Source organism: Spermophilus citellus, assembly GCF_964194105.1.
Source record: "Spermophilus citellus genome assembly, chromosome: 5".
Lineage (NCBI taxonomy): Eukaryota > Metazoa > Chordata > Mammalia > Rodentia > Sciuridae > Spermophilus > Spermophilus citellus.
Genome location: NC_138186.1, coordinates 84,235,717 through 84,256,207, shown reverse-complemented (window position 1 = coordinate 84,256,207; position 20,491 = coordinate 84,235,717). Strand labels below are relative to the sequence as shown.

Genomic DNA, 20,491 nt, shown 5'->3' with positions numbered 1-20,491 from the left:
ATAGATATTTGAAAGCCTACACTGAGATACTCTGGAATCACAATAGCAGAAGCAGTCTGGATGGTTTAAAAATATTTATTTTAGTTGTAGATGGATACATACCTTTATTTTATTTATTTTTATGTGGTGCTGAGGATCAAACCCAGTGCCTCACACGTGAGGCACAACCCCAGTCACTGGGCCCCAACCCAGCCTGGAGGTTGTTTTGATGGGCTTTAGAGAGTCTGAGGTGGAGATGTAGTTCAGTGATACAGCATTTGCCCAAGCAGGTGCCAGCCCTGGGTTAAACCTCATATAAAATCAACCAATCAATCAAAAAAGCCAGGACTTGTGGGTAGAAACTTTAAGATTTTGTATGCTTAAAAAAAAAAAAAAGTTGGGCTGGGGCTGTAGCTCAGTGGTAGAGTGCCTGAATCACACATGTGAGGCACTGTGTTCTATCCTCAGCACCACATAAAATAATAATAATAATAAAGATAGCACGTTCATCTACAACTAAAGAGTATGTCGTAAAGCGAAGTCAAATAAAAGTGAAATACTTCAATCCTTATTCTATCTTGTAAAGTTTGAATATTTTCTATTTCCCATTAAAAATAACAAGATACTCCTATTTAAACTTACATTAAAAAAGTTTCTCTGTCAACTTAAAATGTTAAAAAAATATGCAGTTTTTCAAAATAGTTTTAAACTGTGTGCCAGCAAAAGTGTTTGGTCATCAAAGTCCTTGAGGAAGTTACCTGTGTTCCCTAAGCCTTTGGCACTGCCTGCGCTTGCCAGGCGACCTGGCGATGGAGAGCCCGCCACTTCCCGGCGGGGGCGTGGCTCCGCGTGACCTCCCGGTGTGGTTTTCCTTCCAGTGCCAGCTTCCAGGCCGCAGACGCTGCGTTCGCGCCACATTTTTAAGTTTCATTTCTACCAGTCATTGCAAGTTCCTCCTTCCGTGGCCTTTTCCCGAAGTCGACTCTTCTTTCAAGCCACAGAGAGCACCAGCCATGGACCCCGGACGCAGAAAGGCGACTCAGATAACTTCGAAAGCCGGAGCTGCCACCCGCAAAGTTTCGGAGCCGGGTACGAGGGTAGCCCTGACCCAGCCTTGCGAATCTCCCGCTGCTTCCCGGGCCGCTCGACCCGTGGGAAAGGGCGGCCCTGTCCGGGAGTCCCAATCCTTGCAGACCCAGAGCGCTCGGGATTCCCAGGAGAAGCTGCTGGAACGTGCTCCCGGAGCCCGATCGAAAAAGCCATCTCTGCGCGCGAAGGGTGCGCCGCCCTCGGGTTTTAGTAGCGCGGACCGAGCCGAGTCGCGCACGGTTCCAGCCCCGGCAATGGAGCTTCCTCCGGCCCTGGGGCCGCCCCTTCCCAGGGCAGGGTCTCGCCGCGAGGGAGGCGCGCGTTCGGCTCGGGAACAGAGACCCCAGCCTGAACCCACGGAAGTGCCTTGCTCCGTCCCGCCGCTCCGGGCCCCGAGTCTGGGAGGGAAGGAAGGGGCGCCTGGCGGCTGGAAGCCCCGGGCTGTGCTGGAGAAGTTGAGGCTCAGGCGCCAGGAAATCTCAGCCGCAGCCGAGGTGGTGAACAAGGTCGTAGATCACCTGCTTCGGAGATTGCAGGACTTCGATTCCGAGTTCAAAGGTGTCGAGTTGCTGCGCACTGGGAGCTACTACGAGCGCGTGAAGGTGAGCTACACAGCTTTCGGGGTGCGACTTCCTCACCCGTTTCCCCAGTCTCGTATTCCCCACTTCCCCTGACTCGGGATCCCTTACTTCTCTTCGGAGGTAACTCAGACTCTTCGGTGGTTAGTGACACAGCTCTAATTAGAAACACAAGTAATTGTCAGTTCATTTATTCATCTCTACATTCCCATGCAACCCACAGATACTGATTGCCAGCTACTCTCAAGACACTGCTTTGAAGGAATTCAAATTTATAGATTAATTCATGCCAACAGATACATACTGAGTTCCATGTGTGGTTGGTGTTGATCTGAGGTCCCAAGTCAAATTCCGACTTGAATCATTTGAAGTTGTCTGAAAATTCCCACCGAATTAACTTAAGAAACATTTTCCTATGAGGTGGAAAAATATCTTCAGTCTTCCCTCATCCCTACAGACTCCCACTCCAAGCAACCCCTCCCTCTCTTTTCAATTTTATTTCATTGCCGCTTCAGGGGATTGAACCCAAGGCCTCGTGCCTCTTTCCAAAATCTTGTACAGATGTTGTGGAAAGCTCATAGTGAGTGATATTTTTTTAAAATTAAGAAAAAATGTTCTACATCTACTAGAAAGCATAATTTCTAAACACATATCTGATATAATTGCTTTTAAGTGTGTGTTCCACAACTCCATTTGTTCGTGGATAGTTGAGTTACTAGAGTAACATGTTGCTATAAATTGAAGGTTTGGGAGCAAGCTCCTGCCAGAAGTTTGTTTCCTGACCAGTGTCAGATTCCTTTGATTGTGTTTTTGGTCTGGCTAGTAAGTGTTCTCTCTCTCTCTCTCTCTCTCTCTCTCTCTCTCTCTCTCTCCTGACCAGTGTCAGATTCCTTTGATTGTGTTTTTGGTCTGGCTAGTAAGTGTTCTCTCTCTCTCTCTCTCTCTCTCTCTCTCTCTCTCTCGCGCGCGCGCGCGCGCGCGCGCTCTCGCTCTCTCTTTTAATATTTTTAGTTGTAGATGGACATAATACCTTTGTTTTATTTATTTATTTTTATGCTAGACAAGCACTCTACCACTGAGCTACAGCCCCAGCCCCTATGTATCTCCTTGAACTCAGTAAAATCATGTACAGAAATAGAGATAATATATGTTCATTAAGTAATCATAATTTATTTTAAAGTTATATATTAACTTTATGCAACTGATGTTCTCTTCCAGTAGGTGGATGATTATAAAAGCTAGATTTACAGTTTTAGGATTTTAAACTCTTTCCTTTCCTCTTTGGTGTTTTTATAAAAAGCACACAAGAAAGAACAGGTTAATATTATGCATATTTTATTTCTAAGGCTTAACACAAGCATTTCATGGCAATGAATAAATAAATGGGCTCCAGAAGAAAGGATGGGAGCCTCGGGCTGTGCTGGAGAAGTTGAGGCTTAGGCGCCAGGATCTTTCAGGATCCATACTCATCTTTGAATATCTCCCTAAAGACACTCAAATTTTTTTAAAAAATTATTCTTAGTTATACATGACAGTAGAATATATTTTGGCAGAATATACATACATAAAGTGTAACTGTCTATTGGGTTTTCACTCTTGTGGTCATACATGGTGTGGAGTTATCCTGATTGTGTATACAAATACAAGGCTAGGAAAGTTATGACCAATTAATTCTACTGTCTGTCCTATTCTCCTCCCCTCTCCCTTCCCTTTGTTTCCCTTTGTCTAGTCTAGTCTATTTCTATTATTCCTTCCCCAATCTCCCTCATTTTGGGTAAGCATCCACAAATCAGAGAGAACATTCAGCCTTTGGTGTTTGGGGATTGACTTATTGCACTTAGTATGATACTCTCCACTTCCATCCATTTACTGGCGAATGCCATAATTTCATTCTTCTTTATGGCTGAGTAATATTCCATCATATATATATTATATATATCTCACATTTTCTTTATCCATTCTTCTGTTGAAGGACACATAGGTTGTTTTCTTAGCTTGGCTATTGTGAATTGAGCTGCTATAAACATCACTGTAGTGTGCTATTTTTAAGTCCTTTGGGTTTAGATCAAAGTATGGGATAACTGGGTCAAATGGTGGTTCCATTGCAAGTTTTCTAAGGAACCTCCATACTGCTTTCCATAGTGGCTGCACCAATTTGCGGTTCTACCAACAATGTATGAGTACACCCTTTTCCCCACATCTTTGCCAACATTTACTGTTCCTTGTATTCTTCTTCTACTTTTTTTTTAAAAAGCCTGTATCTTTTTTTTTTTTTAAGAGAGAGAGGAGAGAGAGAGAATTTTTTAATATTTATTTTTTAGTTTTCGGCGGACACAACATCTTTGTTTGTATGTGGTGCTGAGGATCAAACCCGGGCTGCACACATGCCAGGCGAGCGCGCTACCGCTTGAGCCACATCCCCAGCCCTGTTCCTTGTATTCTTTATGACTGCCATTCTGACTGGAGTACGATGGGATCTTAAGTGTCGTTTCAATTTGCATTTCTTTAATTGCTAGAGATGTTGAATTTTTTTTCATATATTTGTTGACCATTCGTGTTTCTTCTTCTGTGAAGTGCTTGTTTATTTCCTTTCCCCAATTATTGATTGGGTTATTTATTTTTCTGCTGTTAAGTTTTTTGAGTTCTCTGTGTATTCTGCAAATTAATGCTTTATCTGAAGATACTCAAAACTTAAACTATTTGAGAAGGAATTAAATAATGGAAAGTTATATCATGTTCACGTTTCCTTAGATTGATCTATAGATTCAGTACAATCTCAGTCAAAATCCACTCACTGTTCTGTTTAAATTGACAACCTAATTAAAAGATTTATATGGAAATGCAAAGGACTTAGTATGCAAGGCAACCGAAAGGAGAAAATGTTGGAGGATTTACCTTCTAAAGAGTACAAGTTACTACAGTCAAAACTATCCTAATTAAACAGGTGTTAATTGGTGCAATTATAAACAGAAAGCCAATTGAAAAGAAAGTCCAGAAATAGACCTACACATGTAATTGAATATAGCACACAAAATATACATCAAGGAATTCGATAGGGAAAAGAGTGACCTTTCAAAAAGTGGTTCTGGGTCAGTTGGATATCCAAATGGGACATCCATGAACATTGACCCCTATTGCACATCACACACTAGAATTAATTTGAAATGTAACATAGACCTAAAAGTGAAAAATAAAGACAATAAAGCTTTTAAAAGAAAGCATAGAAAATATCTTCTTAGCTGTGGGATGTGAAGATATTTCTTAAACAGGACACTAAGGCTGCTACCCATAAATGATAAATATTTTGGACTTCATTAGAATTAAAGAACTTCTCATCAAAAAGACCACTGAGAAAGTGAAAACTCAAGTCACAACTGGGAAGAAGATATTTATAATACATATATTTGACAAAGGATTTATACAAATGAACAAAAAAAGATTAACCAGGCTGGGCATGGTGGCTTATGCCTATAATCTCCAGCAATTTAGGAGGCTGAGACAGTAGGATCTCAAGTTCAAGGTCAGTCTCAGCAACTTGGTGAGGGCCTGAGCAACTTAGCAAGACTCTGTCTCCAAAGGGGGGGGGGGGAATCGGTGGGGGTGGAGGGGTAGGGCCCACTGGGAATGTAGCTCAGTGGTAAAGCACCCCATACCAAAAAAAAAAAAAAACAAAAAAAAAAAAGATAAATCAATTTAAAATTGGCAAACGAGTTGAACAGATAGGTTAGTATACAAATAGCAATAAACGTGAAAGGTATATAGCATCAGTAATTGTTAGGAAAATGCAAATTAAAGCCATAATGATGGTTAAAATTAAAAACAACTGCAACAACAAAAACTTGACAATTCCAGTGTTGGAGAATATATGGGGGAAACAGAAATTCTCTTAACACTGATGGGAGGGGATTTTGGTACTACCTCTTTAGAAAATTGGTAATTTCTTCTGAAATTAAAGTAATGTCTACTCTCTGGTCCAACAGTTTCACTCCTGGGCATACATTCAGTAGAAACGAGTGTCATGTCCACAAAAGATATATAAGAGAATGCTCAGAAAAGTATTATTTGTAATAGTTAAAAACTGGATTGGCTGGGAGTGTAGCTCAATGGTAGAGCACTTGCCTAGCAGGTGACAGGCCCTGGATTTGATCCCTAACACCAAAACAAAAGTGAAAATGACCCAAATATCTGTCAAAAGAATGAGTGAACATATTTGATATTACTTCAACGGAATAATATATGGAGTGAAAAAAACCAAATTACCAATAAACACAACAAAACATTGAATTTCACAATGTTGAATGAAATCAGATTTGGAAGGGTACATATTGTTTTATTCCTTTCTTATGACTTTCCCAAGGAGGTAAAGTCATAAGAAAGGAATCATATAGAATGTACCCTTCTAGAAGTCAGAATAACCCTTGGTGGAAAGTAACTGATAGGAAGTAGGAATGAGGAGGGAAGGTTTGTAGTGCTGGGGATAGACATAGGCAAGTTAGAATGCTTCGAAGCTCAGGATTCTTTTTCTTGAATATATCCTCCTTGGTTTGTTGTAACCCTTTAGTTAATTTGTAGAGTTCTGAAAAAGCTGAATTTTATGATTTCTGCCTGTGTTCTTATGGAAGAGCAGATTTGGGGAGGCTCTTCACCATGCCTATTCATGTCCTCACAGTATATCTCAGCTTTGGCTGCCCATGACAAAATACCATGGACTGGATGGCTTAAACAACAGAAATATAAATGTCTCACAGTTCTAGACACTGAAAGTCTGAGATCGGCATGCTGGCCTGGTCAGGTTCCAGTGGGGACCTTCTTAATGCTGTGCAGATGGTAGTCTCCATGCATGTGCATATGTGTGCATGTGATCTTCCTCTGAAGAGGCCACCAATTCTGTCAGGTTTAGGGCCCCACTCTTATGACTTTATTTAACCTTAATTACTTCCTAAAAGTCCTATTTTTAAATAGAGTCACATTCAGGGTTCGGGCTCCAACATATGGATTTTGTGAGTCCATTACATAATATATCTCATTTTGGACCAGCCACATTTCATGTGATTAATAGACATGTTGGTTACTTGATTTTGTGTGTGTTTGTGTGTGCAGGAGACTGAACCCAGTGGTGCTCTACAATTGAGAAACATCCCCATGCCTTTTCATTTTTTTAATTTTAGTATCGCTAAGTTGCCAGGATGGCCTCTAACTAGTGATCCTCTGGCCTCAGCCTCCTGAGTAGCTGGGATTATAGGCATGTGCCACCAGGTCTGACATGGTTACTCTGTTCTGTATTGAACAGTACAGTCTAATCACAGTACTTAAAACTAAAGACATGAGCTACATTAATACTTGTGATATTTTTAATAAAGGAAAATATTTATTATGATTGCTGTAATTATTGTTATAAGGATGAAAAAGAAGATTCTTTGAGGCTCCTGCAAATACTGTAGTTCATAGGTAGTGCATGACCTGGAGCTCACACTCATTTGATGGCTGGCAGCCATAGAGACAGCCCTTGCTTAGGTGGCCAGGAGGAAGTTATACACATTTTTGAGAACACTGTGACAGGAGGGTGGCTGCAGTGTCTATCTTATGGTATAAAAGGTAGCACATTAAAGGTTTGTAATTTTATTAAGCTTAAAACTAAAAAACCTCACCTGGTATAGATTCCAAAAGCTTACATTTAAAATTATTTTAATTATAAAAATAATGCTTTCTTATGATAAAAAAAAGAAAAAAGAAAAAATTGAGAGTAGAACCTACATACTAAAACCAGTAATACTCTTCCATCTATCGACAGCTTCAGTAGTCCCACTCCCAAAGGGCATAAATATTAAAAATCTTGCTTTTCAAAGTAGGATTCCAAGTGGAAATTTCAAGAAAAAAAATTGCATTTACTTGGAACATATTCACAAGTATACATTTCAGTTCTATTTTTACTATTTCTTAGATTTCTGCACCTAATGAATTTGATGTCATGTTTAAACTGGAAGTCCCCAGAATTCAGCTAGAAGAATATTGTGATAGTGGTGCTCATTACTTTGTGAAGTTCAAAAGAAATCCCAAAGGAAATCCTCTGAAGCACTTTGTAGAAGAGGAAATATTGTCAGCTTCTAAGATGCTGTTAAAGTTTAGGAAAATCATTAAAGATGAAATTAAAAATATCAAAGGTAAGATTTTTGGCTTTTGATTCTTAAAGGTCTAATGCTACTCAGAAATTACCTTCTCCTGACTGTTTTTTTTTTTAACTTCTCTGCCACAGACTGTTGATTACTACTTCCTTCTAGAAACAGCTTCTTTACCATTGGTTTTCATTTGATGCATCTTCTTGGTATTCTTCTTAAATGTTGACTGGCTCTCTTTTGGTTTCCATTGAGTACTTACTAAACTGCTGCCTGTGTCACTGGATAAATGTGCTTGAGTAAAATTGGTGGGATCCCCTTTTGAAGCTCATAATCTAGTAGAGCCACAGTATAAATAACATAACACTGAATTGCAGTGAGTGATCTGAGGTGTGTACTGGAGTGGAGCATGACCTGGAGGCTGCAAAGAACCTGGCCACCTCAAGGAACAAAATGTGTGAACAAGGGGAGGAGTGACAGGCAGGGGCAACATTCAGGAAAGACTTGACAATCCTGGAAAAGGATTTAGATGTTACTCTGTTTTCATTGAGAATCCAGGTTTTAATCAAGGAGTAATGATTGACTTTGTATCTTTAAAAGTTTACTCGGGGGCTAGGGTTGTGGCTCAGGTGTAGAGCACTTGCCTCGTACGTGTGATGCCCTGGGTTCAATCCTTAGCACCACGTAAAAGACATACACACACACACACACACACACACACACACACACATACATACATATATACAAAAAATAAAGTTAAAAAAAGTTTACTCAGGCTTCCATGGAGACATATAAGAAGGCAAATAGGAAAATGTTTTAATACTTGAAGTAGCTTAGATGAATAGGCATTGGGTGCTAGGGATGGAGAAAAGGAAGCAGATCCAAACTGTGGCAGTACTTGCATCTAGATTAATTGTAGGGGGTGAGAGAGGACTAAATTAAGATGGTTCCCAGGTTTCTAGATCGTACCTTTTTCTAGGACCAGAAGAACTGAGGAAGAACATTTTGTTGGTTAGCTTTCTGGTATTATAATAATACCTGAGAGTATCAGTTTATAAAGATTAAGATTTATTTGAGCTTCAGTCCCTGTTGCTTTGGGTCTGTAGTGGTACAATGTGGCAGGAACATGAGGTAGAGCAAAACCAGTCACTTCCTGCCCAGGAAGTAAAAAAAAGATAAAGAGAAAGGTAGCAGGGTCCCACAGTCCACCTGAAGGGGATGGCCCAGTGACTTAAAGACCATCCACAAGGCTCCACCACCTAAAGTTTTCACCACCTCCAAGTAGTGCCACCCTGAACCTTTACCACATGGATCTTTAGGGGATCCTTAAGATTCAAACTATAGGGCCTAGGGATATAGCTCAGTTGGTAGAGTGCTTGCCTTGCATGCACAAGGCCCTGGATTTGATCCCCAGCAACCCCCCCCCAAAAAAAAAAGATCCAAACTACAAGCATTTGCACAATGGTGCACACTATGATTCCAGCGACTCAGGAAGGCTAAAGCAGGACCACCAACAGCCACCTTTCCAGTGCCTATATCTGATTGGGCACTTAGAGCTCATGATGTCTAAAGTGAATTTCATATTGGCCTGATTTTTCTTCCCCCTGCTTTTTGTTTTGGGGAATGGAATCAACATCAGCCCTTTCTCAGGCCAAAATCTAGGATAGAATCCTGGGCTCCTACTTTCATCCGCACCTCACACACTCAGTGTATCTACCATCTAGTTCTGTTGATTTAAACCTCTTTATTCTATTTATTTAGAGGTGGGATCTCATTACTTACTCAGGCTACTCTCAAAAAACATTCTTTTGAGGGAGGCTGGGGGTCAAACCCAGGGCTTTGCACATGCTAGGTGAGCTTTCTACCACTGCTCTATATCCCAGCCCTGATTTGAACCTCTTTAATTGCTCTCATTTCTACTCCCCTTCTTTTTTTTTTTTAATGAGAGAGGAGAGAGAGAGAGAGGGAGAGAGGGAGAGAATTTTTAATATTTATTTTTTAGTTCTCGGCGGACACAACATCTTTGTTTGTATGTGGTGCTGAGGATCGAACCTGGGCCGCTTGCATGCCAGGCGAGCGCGCTACCGCTTGAGCCACATCCCCAGCCCTCTACTCCCCTTCTTGATGCTCACTGCTCTGTGCCTGGCTATTGGCGTGGTCTGCTCTCAGGTCTCTCTCTTCCCTGCCACTCACATGTCTCCTTTTCAGGCTTCCTTACAAACTGGTATCCACAATTCTAAATGAAAATTCAATTACAACACTCCCAAATCCCAAGTCTTTAGGGGCCCCTCCTCATATGTGCTAGACAGAATCTTGATAACACCTACCAAACATAGGTATTAATAAATATGGGTTAAATGAGTAAAACACCCTGCCTCGTGGGGTAATTTTATGTTTTAGAACTAATGTTCATCTTATACTTAGATCTTCAATTACAATTATATCACTTTGCCCAATTTTTCCAGGGAAAATTGGATCAATAAGCCTTTTCTTTCCTTCTATATTTTTAAACAGATATAGACATCACTATGGAGAAGAAAAAACCAGGGAGTCCTGCTGTAACACTTGTTATTAGAAAATCTGAAGAAATATTTGTGGATATAATTCTGGCTTTGGAATCAAAAAGTAGCTGGCCTGCTAACACACAGAAAGGTTTGCCCATCAATAACTGGCTTGGAGCAAAAGTTAGGACCAATCTAAGACGACAGCCATTTTACCTCGTACCCAAGCATGCAAAAAAAGGAAACAGTTTTCAAGGTATTTTAAATGTGAAGTTAAACATGAACTCATAAAGGAGTTGGAAATGTCTTCTGGTGGGACAGTAGAAGACCCACAGACAACTAATGCTGTTGGCATTGCAAGAGCCATTAGGATAAATAGGTTACAAGACGAGAGTGAGAGAAAGAACTGAAAAGGCGTAGTTATAGTCGTATTATTAAGCAGTTGTAGTAAGCTTCATTTGAACCTTTTTTTAAAAAGTGTTTATTCTTAAGTTTTGGGTGGATACAATATCTTTATTTTACATTTATATGGTGCTGAGGATCGAACCCAGTGCTTCGTGCATGCTGGGCGAGCACTCTACCACTGAGTCACAACCCCAGCCCCTTGAACCTTTTTTTTAAAAAATAGACTAATGTAAGTATTCTTAGACTAGGCTAAGCCATCATATTCACTTGGAGCTATTAAATGCATTTTGAATTTATGATATTTTCTGTTTACAATGGGTTTTCTGGACATCATCTCATCATAAGTCAAGGAGCATCTGTATTTACATGAATTATTTGGGATTTTTCTGTATGGAGATTTGTCTCTTCAGTTTTTTTATTTATTTATCAGGATGGACAAGGGGATATTTGTTTCATACTTTGGGATATAATATAATAATACTTTAGTTTGTTGCTTAGAGTGTTCCAGCTTTAGCCATGAGGAGCTCTTTTAGTTAACTTCTGGGTCCTTTTGACATAATCCCCTCACTCTTTTTTGCACACTTCTTCACTTTCTAGCACTATGAGATCCAGGCTTATCTTGTATATGGCCTGCTTCTGTCCTGGAACCCAAGGACATCTGGATATTTTTATTGGAGAATGTGGTAGAAACCAAGATCTGGGTGATAGGTGTGCTTATCACTACTAGGGTGTCATCCCCCTCACTTGGTGAAGCAAGGAAACATGTGCACACTAACCCTTGTATTTATACATATCTATAAATATCTCTATGTGTAGCCCCCTGTATTGTTAAGTTATACATGAAGTCATACTGATATCTGAACTATAATCCATTGCTACATGGATCTTTCTGTCCTTCTCTGTTATCTATAACCTCTCGTTCTGACATTGAAAACACTGGCCCACACCATGAGCCATTCAATTATTTAATTCTTTGATTCTAATATACAGATATACTTGTTTCAGAATTGTGAAACAATTCTCCTATGGGAAACAGTTATGATTACAGTATAGAGCTTGTGTAGTGCCTTTTGCCTTTAGTCTTAGACTCTGAGTTAATTTATAAAGAAGAGCATCTTTTTCCCCAGGTTGTTTCATATATCTAATATAATTAGAGTTTCTTTCTTTATAATTAGAGCACACCCTGAATTATGTTATTACCTATCCTGACATCCTAAGTGGTTTTTTGTTTTGTTTTGTTGTTGTTGTTCATCTAGAAACTGAATACATGGGTACTTTACTACTGAGCTACATCCTCAGTGTAAAGTACCCCCTTTTTAAAAAGATTTGAGACAGGGCTGGGGATATGGCTCAAGCGGTAGCGCGCTGGCCTGGCATGCGTGCGGCCCGGGTTCGATCCTCAGCACCACATACAAAACAAAAAGATGTTGTGTCTAACGAGAACTAAAAAATAAATATTAAAAATAAATTCATTCTCTCTCTCTCTCTCTCTCTTTCTCTCTCTCTCTCTCTCTCTCTCTCTCTCTCTCTCTCTCTCTCTCTCCCCTCTCTTAAAAAAAAAAAAGATTTGAGACAGAGTCTCTTTAAGTTGCTTAGGGACTTGCTAAATTGCTGAGGCTGACCACAAACTTGAGATCCTCCTGCCTTAGTCTCCTGAGTTACAAGTATGTACCATGGTGCTCAGCTGTCAAGTGCTTTTTAAAAAAATTTGCATACATTTGGGTTGACTCTGTGTTGAGTCAATACACAGCACAAATTTTGACAAATACATTGGATATATATTGGCCCCTCTATAATAGTTTTACTTTCCCTAAAAAGTCCTGTGCTTCATCATTTCCACCCTTCCCCTTCCAAACCCCTGGCGACCACTGATCTGTTTACTGTTTTGCAAGGAGCACATATGACTGAATGTTTAGGTAGCTATGCCTGCACTATTTTGTTCCATTAACATCTTGGCTGGGGTATAGCTTAATGGTAGAGCACCAGGTCTTAGCTTTGACACTTATCACCACAAAAAAGGAGAGAAAAAACTTTGATCTATCCTTGCACTAGTACCATTTTGTCATACATAATATAGCTTTATAATTGACCTTAATATCTGGTAGGGAAAGTTCTACAAATTTGTTCTTCAGTGGTATTTTAGATATTATTGACCCTTGGCATTTTCATGTATACATTGGAATCAGCTTATCAAGTTCCCCACAAAAACAATTCTTGGAATTTTGATTAAGATAACATTATATGTGTAGATAAAATTGTCAAGACTTGATATATTAAAAATAATGAATCTTTGGTCATGTGAACAAGTGCATGTCTCCATTTATTTGAATTTCCTCAAGTGCTTCTTTTTTTGGTGGTACTGGACATCAAACTGAGGACCTCATACCTACTAGGTGTGAAGACTCTACCACTAAGTCACACCCCTAGCCCTTTTTATTTTGTTTTTAAGACAAAGTCTCACTAAATTGCCCAGGATGGCCTTGAACTTGCCAACATCCTGCCTCAGCCTCTGAAGTAGCTGGGATTTCAGGGGTGCACCACCACACTTGCTACCTCTAATACTTCTTAATTGAAGTATTGAGTTTTCTCTACAAAAATGTTTTTTTTTTTTTTTTGTTAGAGTTACTCATAGGCAATTGATCTATTTAAAGCTTTTTTTCTTTATTAGAGATGGTCTTGCTCAGTTGCTTAGGGCCTTGCTAAGTTGCTGGGCCTGACTTTGAACTTTTGATCCTCCTCCCTCAGCTTCCTGAGCTGCTGGGATTATAGGCATGCACCACCATGTCCAGCTATGATGGTAATTCTTAAATAAATTCTGTAAATTTATTTATACCTTCTTATATTTTTATATGTACAGTTGTATCATTTACCAATAATGATAGTTTGTTTCTCTCTTTCCAGTAGTATAACCCTGTTTTTCCTTCCATTTTTGTGTTTTCTGGGACATCCATGTTGAACAGAAATAGGGATAGCAGGCCAGGAATGGTGATACACCCCTATAATTCCAGTTCCTCAGGGGGCTAAGGCTGGAGAATTGCAAATTTGAGGCCAACCTGGGCAACTTAGGGTTAGGGTTAGGGTTAGGGTTACTGTGACAAAAGCATTAGAGATGTGGCTTAGTGCTTGGCTAGTGTGTACAAGGCTCTGGTTCCATACCCAGTACCGGGGGGAGAAATAGCAGACATCCTTGCCTTTATTCTGACTTCAAGGGGAAACCTTCAAATTTTGACCTCATTTTATCATGTTGCTCTAGTTTTCTAAAATCTCCTTTTTATTAGATCAAGCTCTCAGCTAAACTCAAATTGCTGAGAAGTATTTTTTTGTTTTAAATGATGAACGAATATAGAATTTTATTAGCTATATTTTCTGCATCTCCTGAGAGGATGATGTGATGTTTCTCCTCTATTCTGTTAATATGATAGATTTTATCTATTGATTTTTCTAATTATAAACCAGTCATGCATTACTGATATAAAAATAACTAGGTACCAGAATGATTAGAGTTTAAGAAAGCAAGCCAGTGGCACACATCTGTAACCTCAGCGGCTTGGGAGGCTAAGGCAGGAGGATTACAAGTACAAAGCCAGCCTTAGTAACTTAGTGAGACAAACAACTTGACAAGACACTGTCTTAAAATTTAAAAAAAAATTTTAAAAGGGTTGAGGATGTTGCTCAGTGGTTAGGCACCCCTGGGTTCAATTCTCCTGTACCAAAAAGTAATTAAATAAAAGAGCAAGCCATGGTAAGACTCAGGGAACGTCATTCTACTCTTACACAAACTCTCACAAAGAATAGAAAGAAAATATTTCCCAATTTATTTTATATTAATACCCAGACTTGCAAGGATGATACAAAAAACTGAATCAGTTGATTCAAATTACTATTGAAACAAAATATTAACAAAACTGAATTTGGCATTATATCAATAAGCAATACATCTTACCTTGGCATTAAGTCCCTACTTCTTCCTGGACTCTCCCACTTTTTTCCCATTTAGGTTGATTTCTTTGCTTCACTGCCTTTATTTTAATGTATAATTAAATTATATGTTTGTTCACTTCTTTTGGTCTGTCCTTCTCTAGATTTTTTCAGAATAATATCTTAATAGAGAAACACTTAAATATCATGTTGTCTAGATTTGAATTCTCTTGATAAAGTGCTTTTCTGTTTTTCTTTTTGAAATTAAGAAGAGACATGGCGGCTCTCTTTCTCTCACATTGAAAAAGACATTTTGAACAACCATGGACAATCTAAAACATGTTGTGAAACTGATGGAGTTAAATGTTGCAGGTAATTTCCTTATTTTGTTAAATGGCAGATTGTATGTGATATGTTTAGTTTTTTGTTGACTCTGTAGCTCACATCTAAAAATGATCATTGAGTTGGGGGCCAGGGAAGGGCTTGGTGACCTGGGGAAAGTGTGAGCATATTAATGCCATGTAATGGGAGGAGGCAGAGGGTTACTCTTATTGGATACTAGTGCTTGCTTTGGAATGGTTTGACTGCATTGAAAGCTAGGAACTGACTGGTCAAACTTGAAATCATGCTAAATAGATAGTTATTTCTCTTTAGCATACACACCATAAAAAACTGAGATGGAAAAACAATTGTTTATGTGAGTTTCTAAAGCTGACCAGTTAAAGGTCATAAATGAGAAAACCTCAAATGATGAATGGCCAACATTCAGGCACAGAGGTTCTTTAAAGCCTTATATGCAGACTTTGAAGCAAGCATTCGGGAAAGTATATTGTTGACGTGGCTAAGTAATTTTATAATATTAAGTTTTGTCACCTCCTAAATAATTGAATAAATATTTATAAATATTTACAATCAGGGGCTGGGGTTGTGGCTCAGTGGTAGAGCGCCCGCCTCGCATGTGTGAGACCCTGGGTTCGATCCTCAGCACCACATAAAAATAAATAAACAAAATAAAGATAAATATTTACAATCCAGCAAAATAAAATAATTTTATAAAAATCAAAACAAAAGTTTTATAGATACCGAAGGAATAGAAGAGTCATATAAATATCTGTCAGTTCTACATAGTTGAATTAATTCTGTGTGTGTGTGTGTGTGTGTGTGTGTGTGTGTTTTACTGGAGATTGAACTTTAGAACCTTGTACATGCCAGGCAAATGCTCTACCACTGAGCCACATCCTCAGCCCCAGTTGAATTAACAATGATAGAAGAAAATGTCTAAGCTAGGATTGGAAAAGAGAGAAGAAATATGTGCGTTTGAAACTTCGAAACATATATTTGACTCTTTTTTTTTTTTTAAAGAGAGAGAGTGAGAGAGAGGGGGACAGAGAGAGAGAGAGATAATTTTTTTTAAAATATTTATTTATTTTTTCTTAGTTCTCGGCGGACACAACATCTTTGTTTGTATGTGGTGCTGAGGATCGAACCCGGGCCGCACGCACGCCAGGCGAGCGCGCTACCGCTTGAGCCACATCCCCAGCCCATTTGACTCTTTTTTTGGCAAAGCATATATTTGAAAATATAATCAGGCTTAGGTGACTATATTATATTTAATTATATTACTATATCTTTACTGTTTAAATGGGTTTTTTTCTGTAAGATTCTGAGGTCCTTTGTGAAATAAACAAGTTGTATATAAGTAAAAGTAAATGGCTTTCTTTTTTATTTGACAGGAAAGATTGTTTAAAACTAATGAAATACCTTTTGGAACAGCTGAAAAAAAAGTTTGAAGACCGAAAAGAACTGGATAAATTCTGCTCTTATCATGTGAAAACTGCCTTCCTGCATGTATGTACCAAGGATCCACAGGATAGTCAGTGGCACCCCAAAAATCTAGTAGTCTGCTTTGATAACTGTGTGGCATTCTTTCTTGAGTGTCTTAGGGCAGAACAACTGGAGCATTATTTTATTCCTGTAGTCAATCTATTCTCTCGAAACCACATTGACAAAATAAGTAAAGAATTTTTGTGCAAACAAATTGAATATGAAAGAAACAATGGATTTCCAATTTTTAATGAATTTTGAAATTTTATTTTAAGAAAAAAATAAGAATCAAAGTGACTATAGTAATTGGGATTGCCCAACAATGATTGACTAGAATGAATGTAATTAATTATTCATTCTCAGTTTGTCATAAATGACCCTAATATAAAGGGTTGTAGATAAAGTGTGAAGGATTGACAATCCTAGAAAAGAGATTAGATAAGAAATGAAAAGCAAAACAAGTATTTAAAGTCTAACGGCTTTACCAGACTAGGCACTGTGGTACATACTTATAATGCCAGCTACTTAGGAGACTGAGGCAGGAGGAGCACAGGAGTTCAGGGCCATCCTGGGCAACTTGGGAGACCTTGTCTCAAATAATAAATAAATAATAAAATTAAATGAAGAAATAAAAACTTTATCAGATTGGAAAGTGGAAAAGGAATAAAATATATATCATCCACAATTAAATTCATCAAGCACTTATTGAATACCAGTTCTTACCTAGCATAGGTATGTGGAAGTTTGTGAGAAACAGTGGTAAAAATGATTTTTGCTTCCATAAAATTGGTAGGCTTTGTTCAACTTAAAATATTTTGGGGACTTTGGGGATGTGGTTTTTACCTTGTGTGCAGGAGGCCCTGAGTTTGATCCCCATCACCACACACAAAAATACGTGTGTGTGTGTGTGTGTGTGTGTGTGTGTGTGCGCACATTACTATATTTGGAAGCAATGTCTGGTCTGGTCCTATATGCTAGGATAAGAAAGAAGAAAATGAAAAACTAAGTTTTATTTTGTCTCTATATATCTCAGTACATAACCATATAGGAAAATGTAGGATATTTCACTACATGTGACCAAGTATATAAAACTTATTTTCTTTTATTTATTTTTATTTTCAGTAATACTTTTCTGTGTTTCTGGAAGGGTTATACATATATTACCAAACTCAGAGAAAGGGGTGTGGGGCAAAACATATATTCAAGTAGCACTCAACCTAGAGGCACTGATGTTTAACTTTTTCTGTTGGTACATTTTACACATTATCTGGTTTATCTTTTTCTCATTGTTTTGTAGTTCTTTGTGTTTTGGATACTTATCCTTTGCTGTTTATGTATATAACTTCTTCTATATGTGGGTTGTCTCCCATCTTTTTTCTTATCTTTTAGTAAACAAGGCTTTAAACTTTTGTGTAGTTGAATTTATCAGTTGTGTTTATGGTTTGTGCTTTATACTTAACAACCTACTGTGTTTGAACGTACTAAGAGAAATGGCAAACAAGCAAAAAAATTCAAGCTATATTTAACATCATAAAAAATGTACAGAAAAAAAGAAAAGTATATGTGGCCCTGGGTTCAATCTCCAGTACACATACACAAACACAAAAGAGAAAGAAGGAGAAAGGAAAAAAAATCATAGTCTGATTTGAGAATATTGTTGAGTTTCAATTATTTGCAAAATTGTCATATGACAATTGACTATTCATCTTCTACTGACTATATTAACCTTCTCCACATTATGATTATCATTATATGGGGAAGATAGGACAGCTGGCTGAGTGCTTGTAAGGTGATAATGTGGTAGATGGACAACAGATTGTATTAGTTTCCTGTTGTTGTGTAACACGTTACCACAAGCTTAGTGGCTTAAAACAATGTATATTCATTATTTCAAAGTTTCTATGGGTCAGGATTCTGGGTGTGACTCTGCTCAGGGTCTCATGAAGCTATAATTAGGGTACTAGCTGGGACTGTGGCAGCATCTGAGACAGGAGAAAGAGCCACTCATGTTGGCAGAATTTGTAGGACTGAGGGCTTTAATTTCTGCTGTCAGCTGCAGGTTGCCCATGTTCCTTACCACCTGAGCCTCTCAACATAGGAAGTCCATGATAGTAACTTAATTCTTCAAAGCTGTCATCTAACTAAATTTTCTATTATCTTACCCCTTCTTTGTAGTTTCCAACTTTTTTTGTCATTCTGTACTGCAATATGGATTCTTTTCTATCTTCCAGTTCTTAGTTATTCTTTGCCTGGCATGGTGGCACATGCCTGTAATCAGTAGGCTGAGGTAGGAGGATCCCAAGTTCAAGGCCAGCCTGGACATCTTAGCAAGACTGTCTCAAAATAAAATATAAAGAGAGCTAGGGATAAAATTTAGTCGTTAAGTAGGCCTGAGTTCAATCCCTGGTCCAAAAAATAATAATTAATAAAGAAATGATTCATAAATTTTAATTGGCCTGTCATTTTGGGCAGCATGATGAAACTTGTGTCATCCTGCTCTGTCCTGGGCCATCCTACTCCATCCTGCATGGGACATGAATCATCCCTTTGTCTAGAATATCTATGTGATATATGCCATCCCTCCAATAGTCATATAGCTTTCTTAGTTATCACATCAATTGTAATGTTATCAATACTTGTGTTTAAGTAACCCTCATTTTATTTAATAATGATTATAAAGTGCAAGAATAGTGATGCTGGTAATTTGGACACACAAAAGCGAAGCTGTGAAGTGTTTTTTTGTTTTGTTTTTTTGGTCCTGGGGACTGAACTTGGGCATTCAACCACTGAGCCATATCCCCGGCCCTATTTTGTATTTTACTTAGAGACAGGGTTTCACCAAGTTGCTTGCTTAGTGCCTTGCCATTACTAAGGCTGGCTTTGAACTTGCAATCTTCCTGCCTCCAGCCTCCCAAGCCACTGGGATTACAAGCATGTCCCACCCTGCCTGGCTATGAAATGCTATTTTAAGCCTAAAGGTCTCTATGAGAAAAGAGAAAAATTATACATGGAGGTTGCTAAGATCTACAGTAAGAACAAATCATCTGTGAAATTGTCATGAAAAAAATCATGCTGGCTTTGCTGTTGCACCTAAAAATGCAAAGGTATGGCCTCAGTGCATAATAAGTGATTAGTTAAGATGGGAAAGACATTAAATTGTGATGGAGAGACAGGATGGAAGATGGCGGCGGGAAGTGAGTAAGCCGCTCCGTGCTCCGCGCCGCCGCGTCTGAAAAGATGAGGTAAAGATCATTAAAGGAGATCTGTCGACAAAAACCCAGCACCATGTCAAGAAAGGGGCCTAGGTGGAGTGAATCCGCCACGACTCCAGCCAAGGTGGAGTGAGTCCATCACGACTTCAGCGCAAGCAGTAAGGCTGCAGCCCCAGCTGCCCGGCTCCCTCGGCCCCTTCTCCTTCTCCTCTCCGCCTTTCCGCTTTGCTTCTCCCCAGCTGTCTCTCCTCCCAAGCTCAGTCCCTAAATCTAGATCTCAATTTCTTTCCCCCACCCCGCCCGCTCTCCCGCGTGTCCGGTACCCGGCCCCCGTGGCCCCGAGGCGCTGCCTCCCCTTCCCCAGCCCGCACCCCCTCCCCGGGGGGCCCGAAGGCCGCTGCCGCTGCCGCCGCCTCCCGCAGAACACCATAGAGCAGACTCTTCACCGCGTGAGTGAGCTGCCGAGTTAAATGAAACAGCTGATAAGATGAGTGACAATTTAAAATCTAAGTGATCCGAGAACACACACTGAGCCCTGATCGGCTGAATTCAAGCTCCCGTTCACCTGCTTCCCGCAGACAAACAGCTGTGACTCAGCATTAATCCATCCGGCTGAAACAACTGGTCAGCCCTTCTCATCCTACGGAGGTAAATGCCTACCGAGCCTTCATAAGTAGTGGCCACAGGTTTGAAACGGGGCTTGGGAGAGACAGTAAGGACCCACCCGTTGCATTGGTCGCCCGGCAAAGGGAAACGAACTGTCGCCATTTGCAAGAGACACCACTATGGCAGAGAACTGATGTCATCAGACTGCGGCGGAGGAGATAACGTCATTGAAACCTGCGGCTACAGGTGTGTAATCCCCTAGCCTT

General features: G+C 39.4%; 1 protein-coding gene across 1 annotated transcript; it reads left to right on the top strand.

Moving 5' to 3' along the window:
* Positions 1-879: 879 nt before the first annotated feature.
* CGAS (cyclic GMP-AMP synthase) lies at positions 880-16,668 on the top strand (the record flags this gene model as incomplete). The annotated part of the gene is made up of 5 exons (XM_081295074.1): positions 880-1,670; positions 7,588-7,807; positions 10,274-10,516; positions 14,853-14,955; positions 16,317-16,668. The coding sequence occupies exons 1-5, from the start codon at positions 993-995 to the stop codon at positions 16,666-16,668; spliced, it is 1,596 nt and encodes a 531-aa protein (XP_081151200.1). The 5' UTR covers positions 880-992.
* Between the last annotated feature and the right edge of the window lie 3,823 nt (positions 16,669-20,491).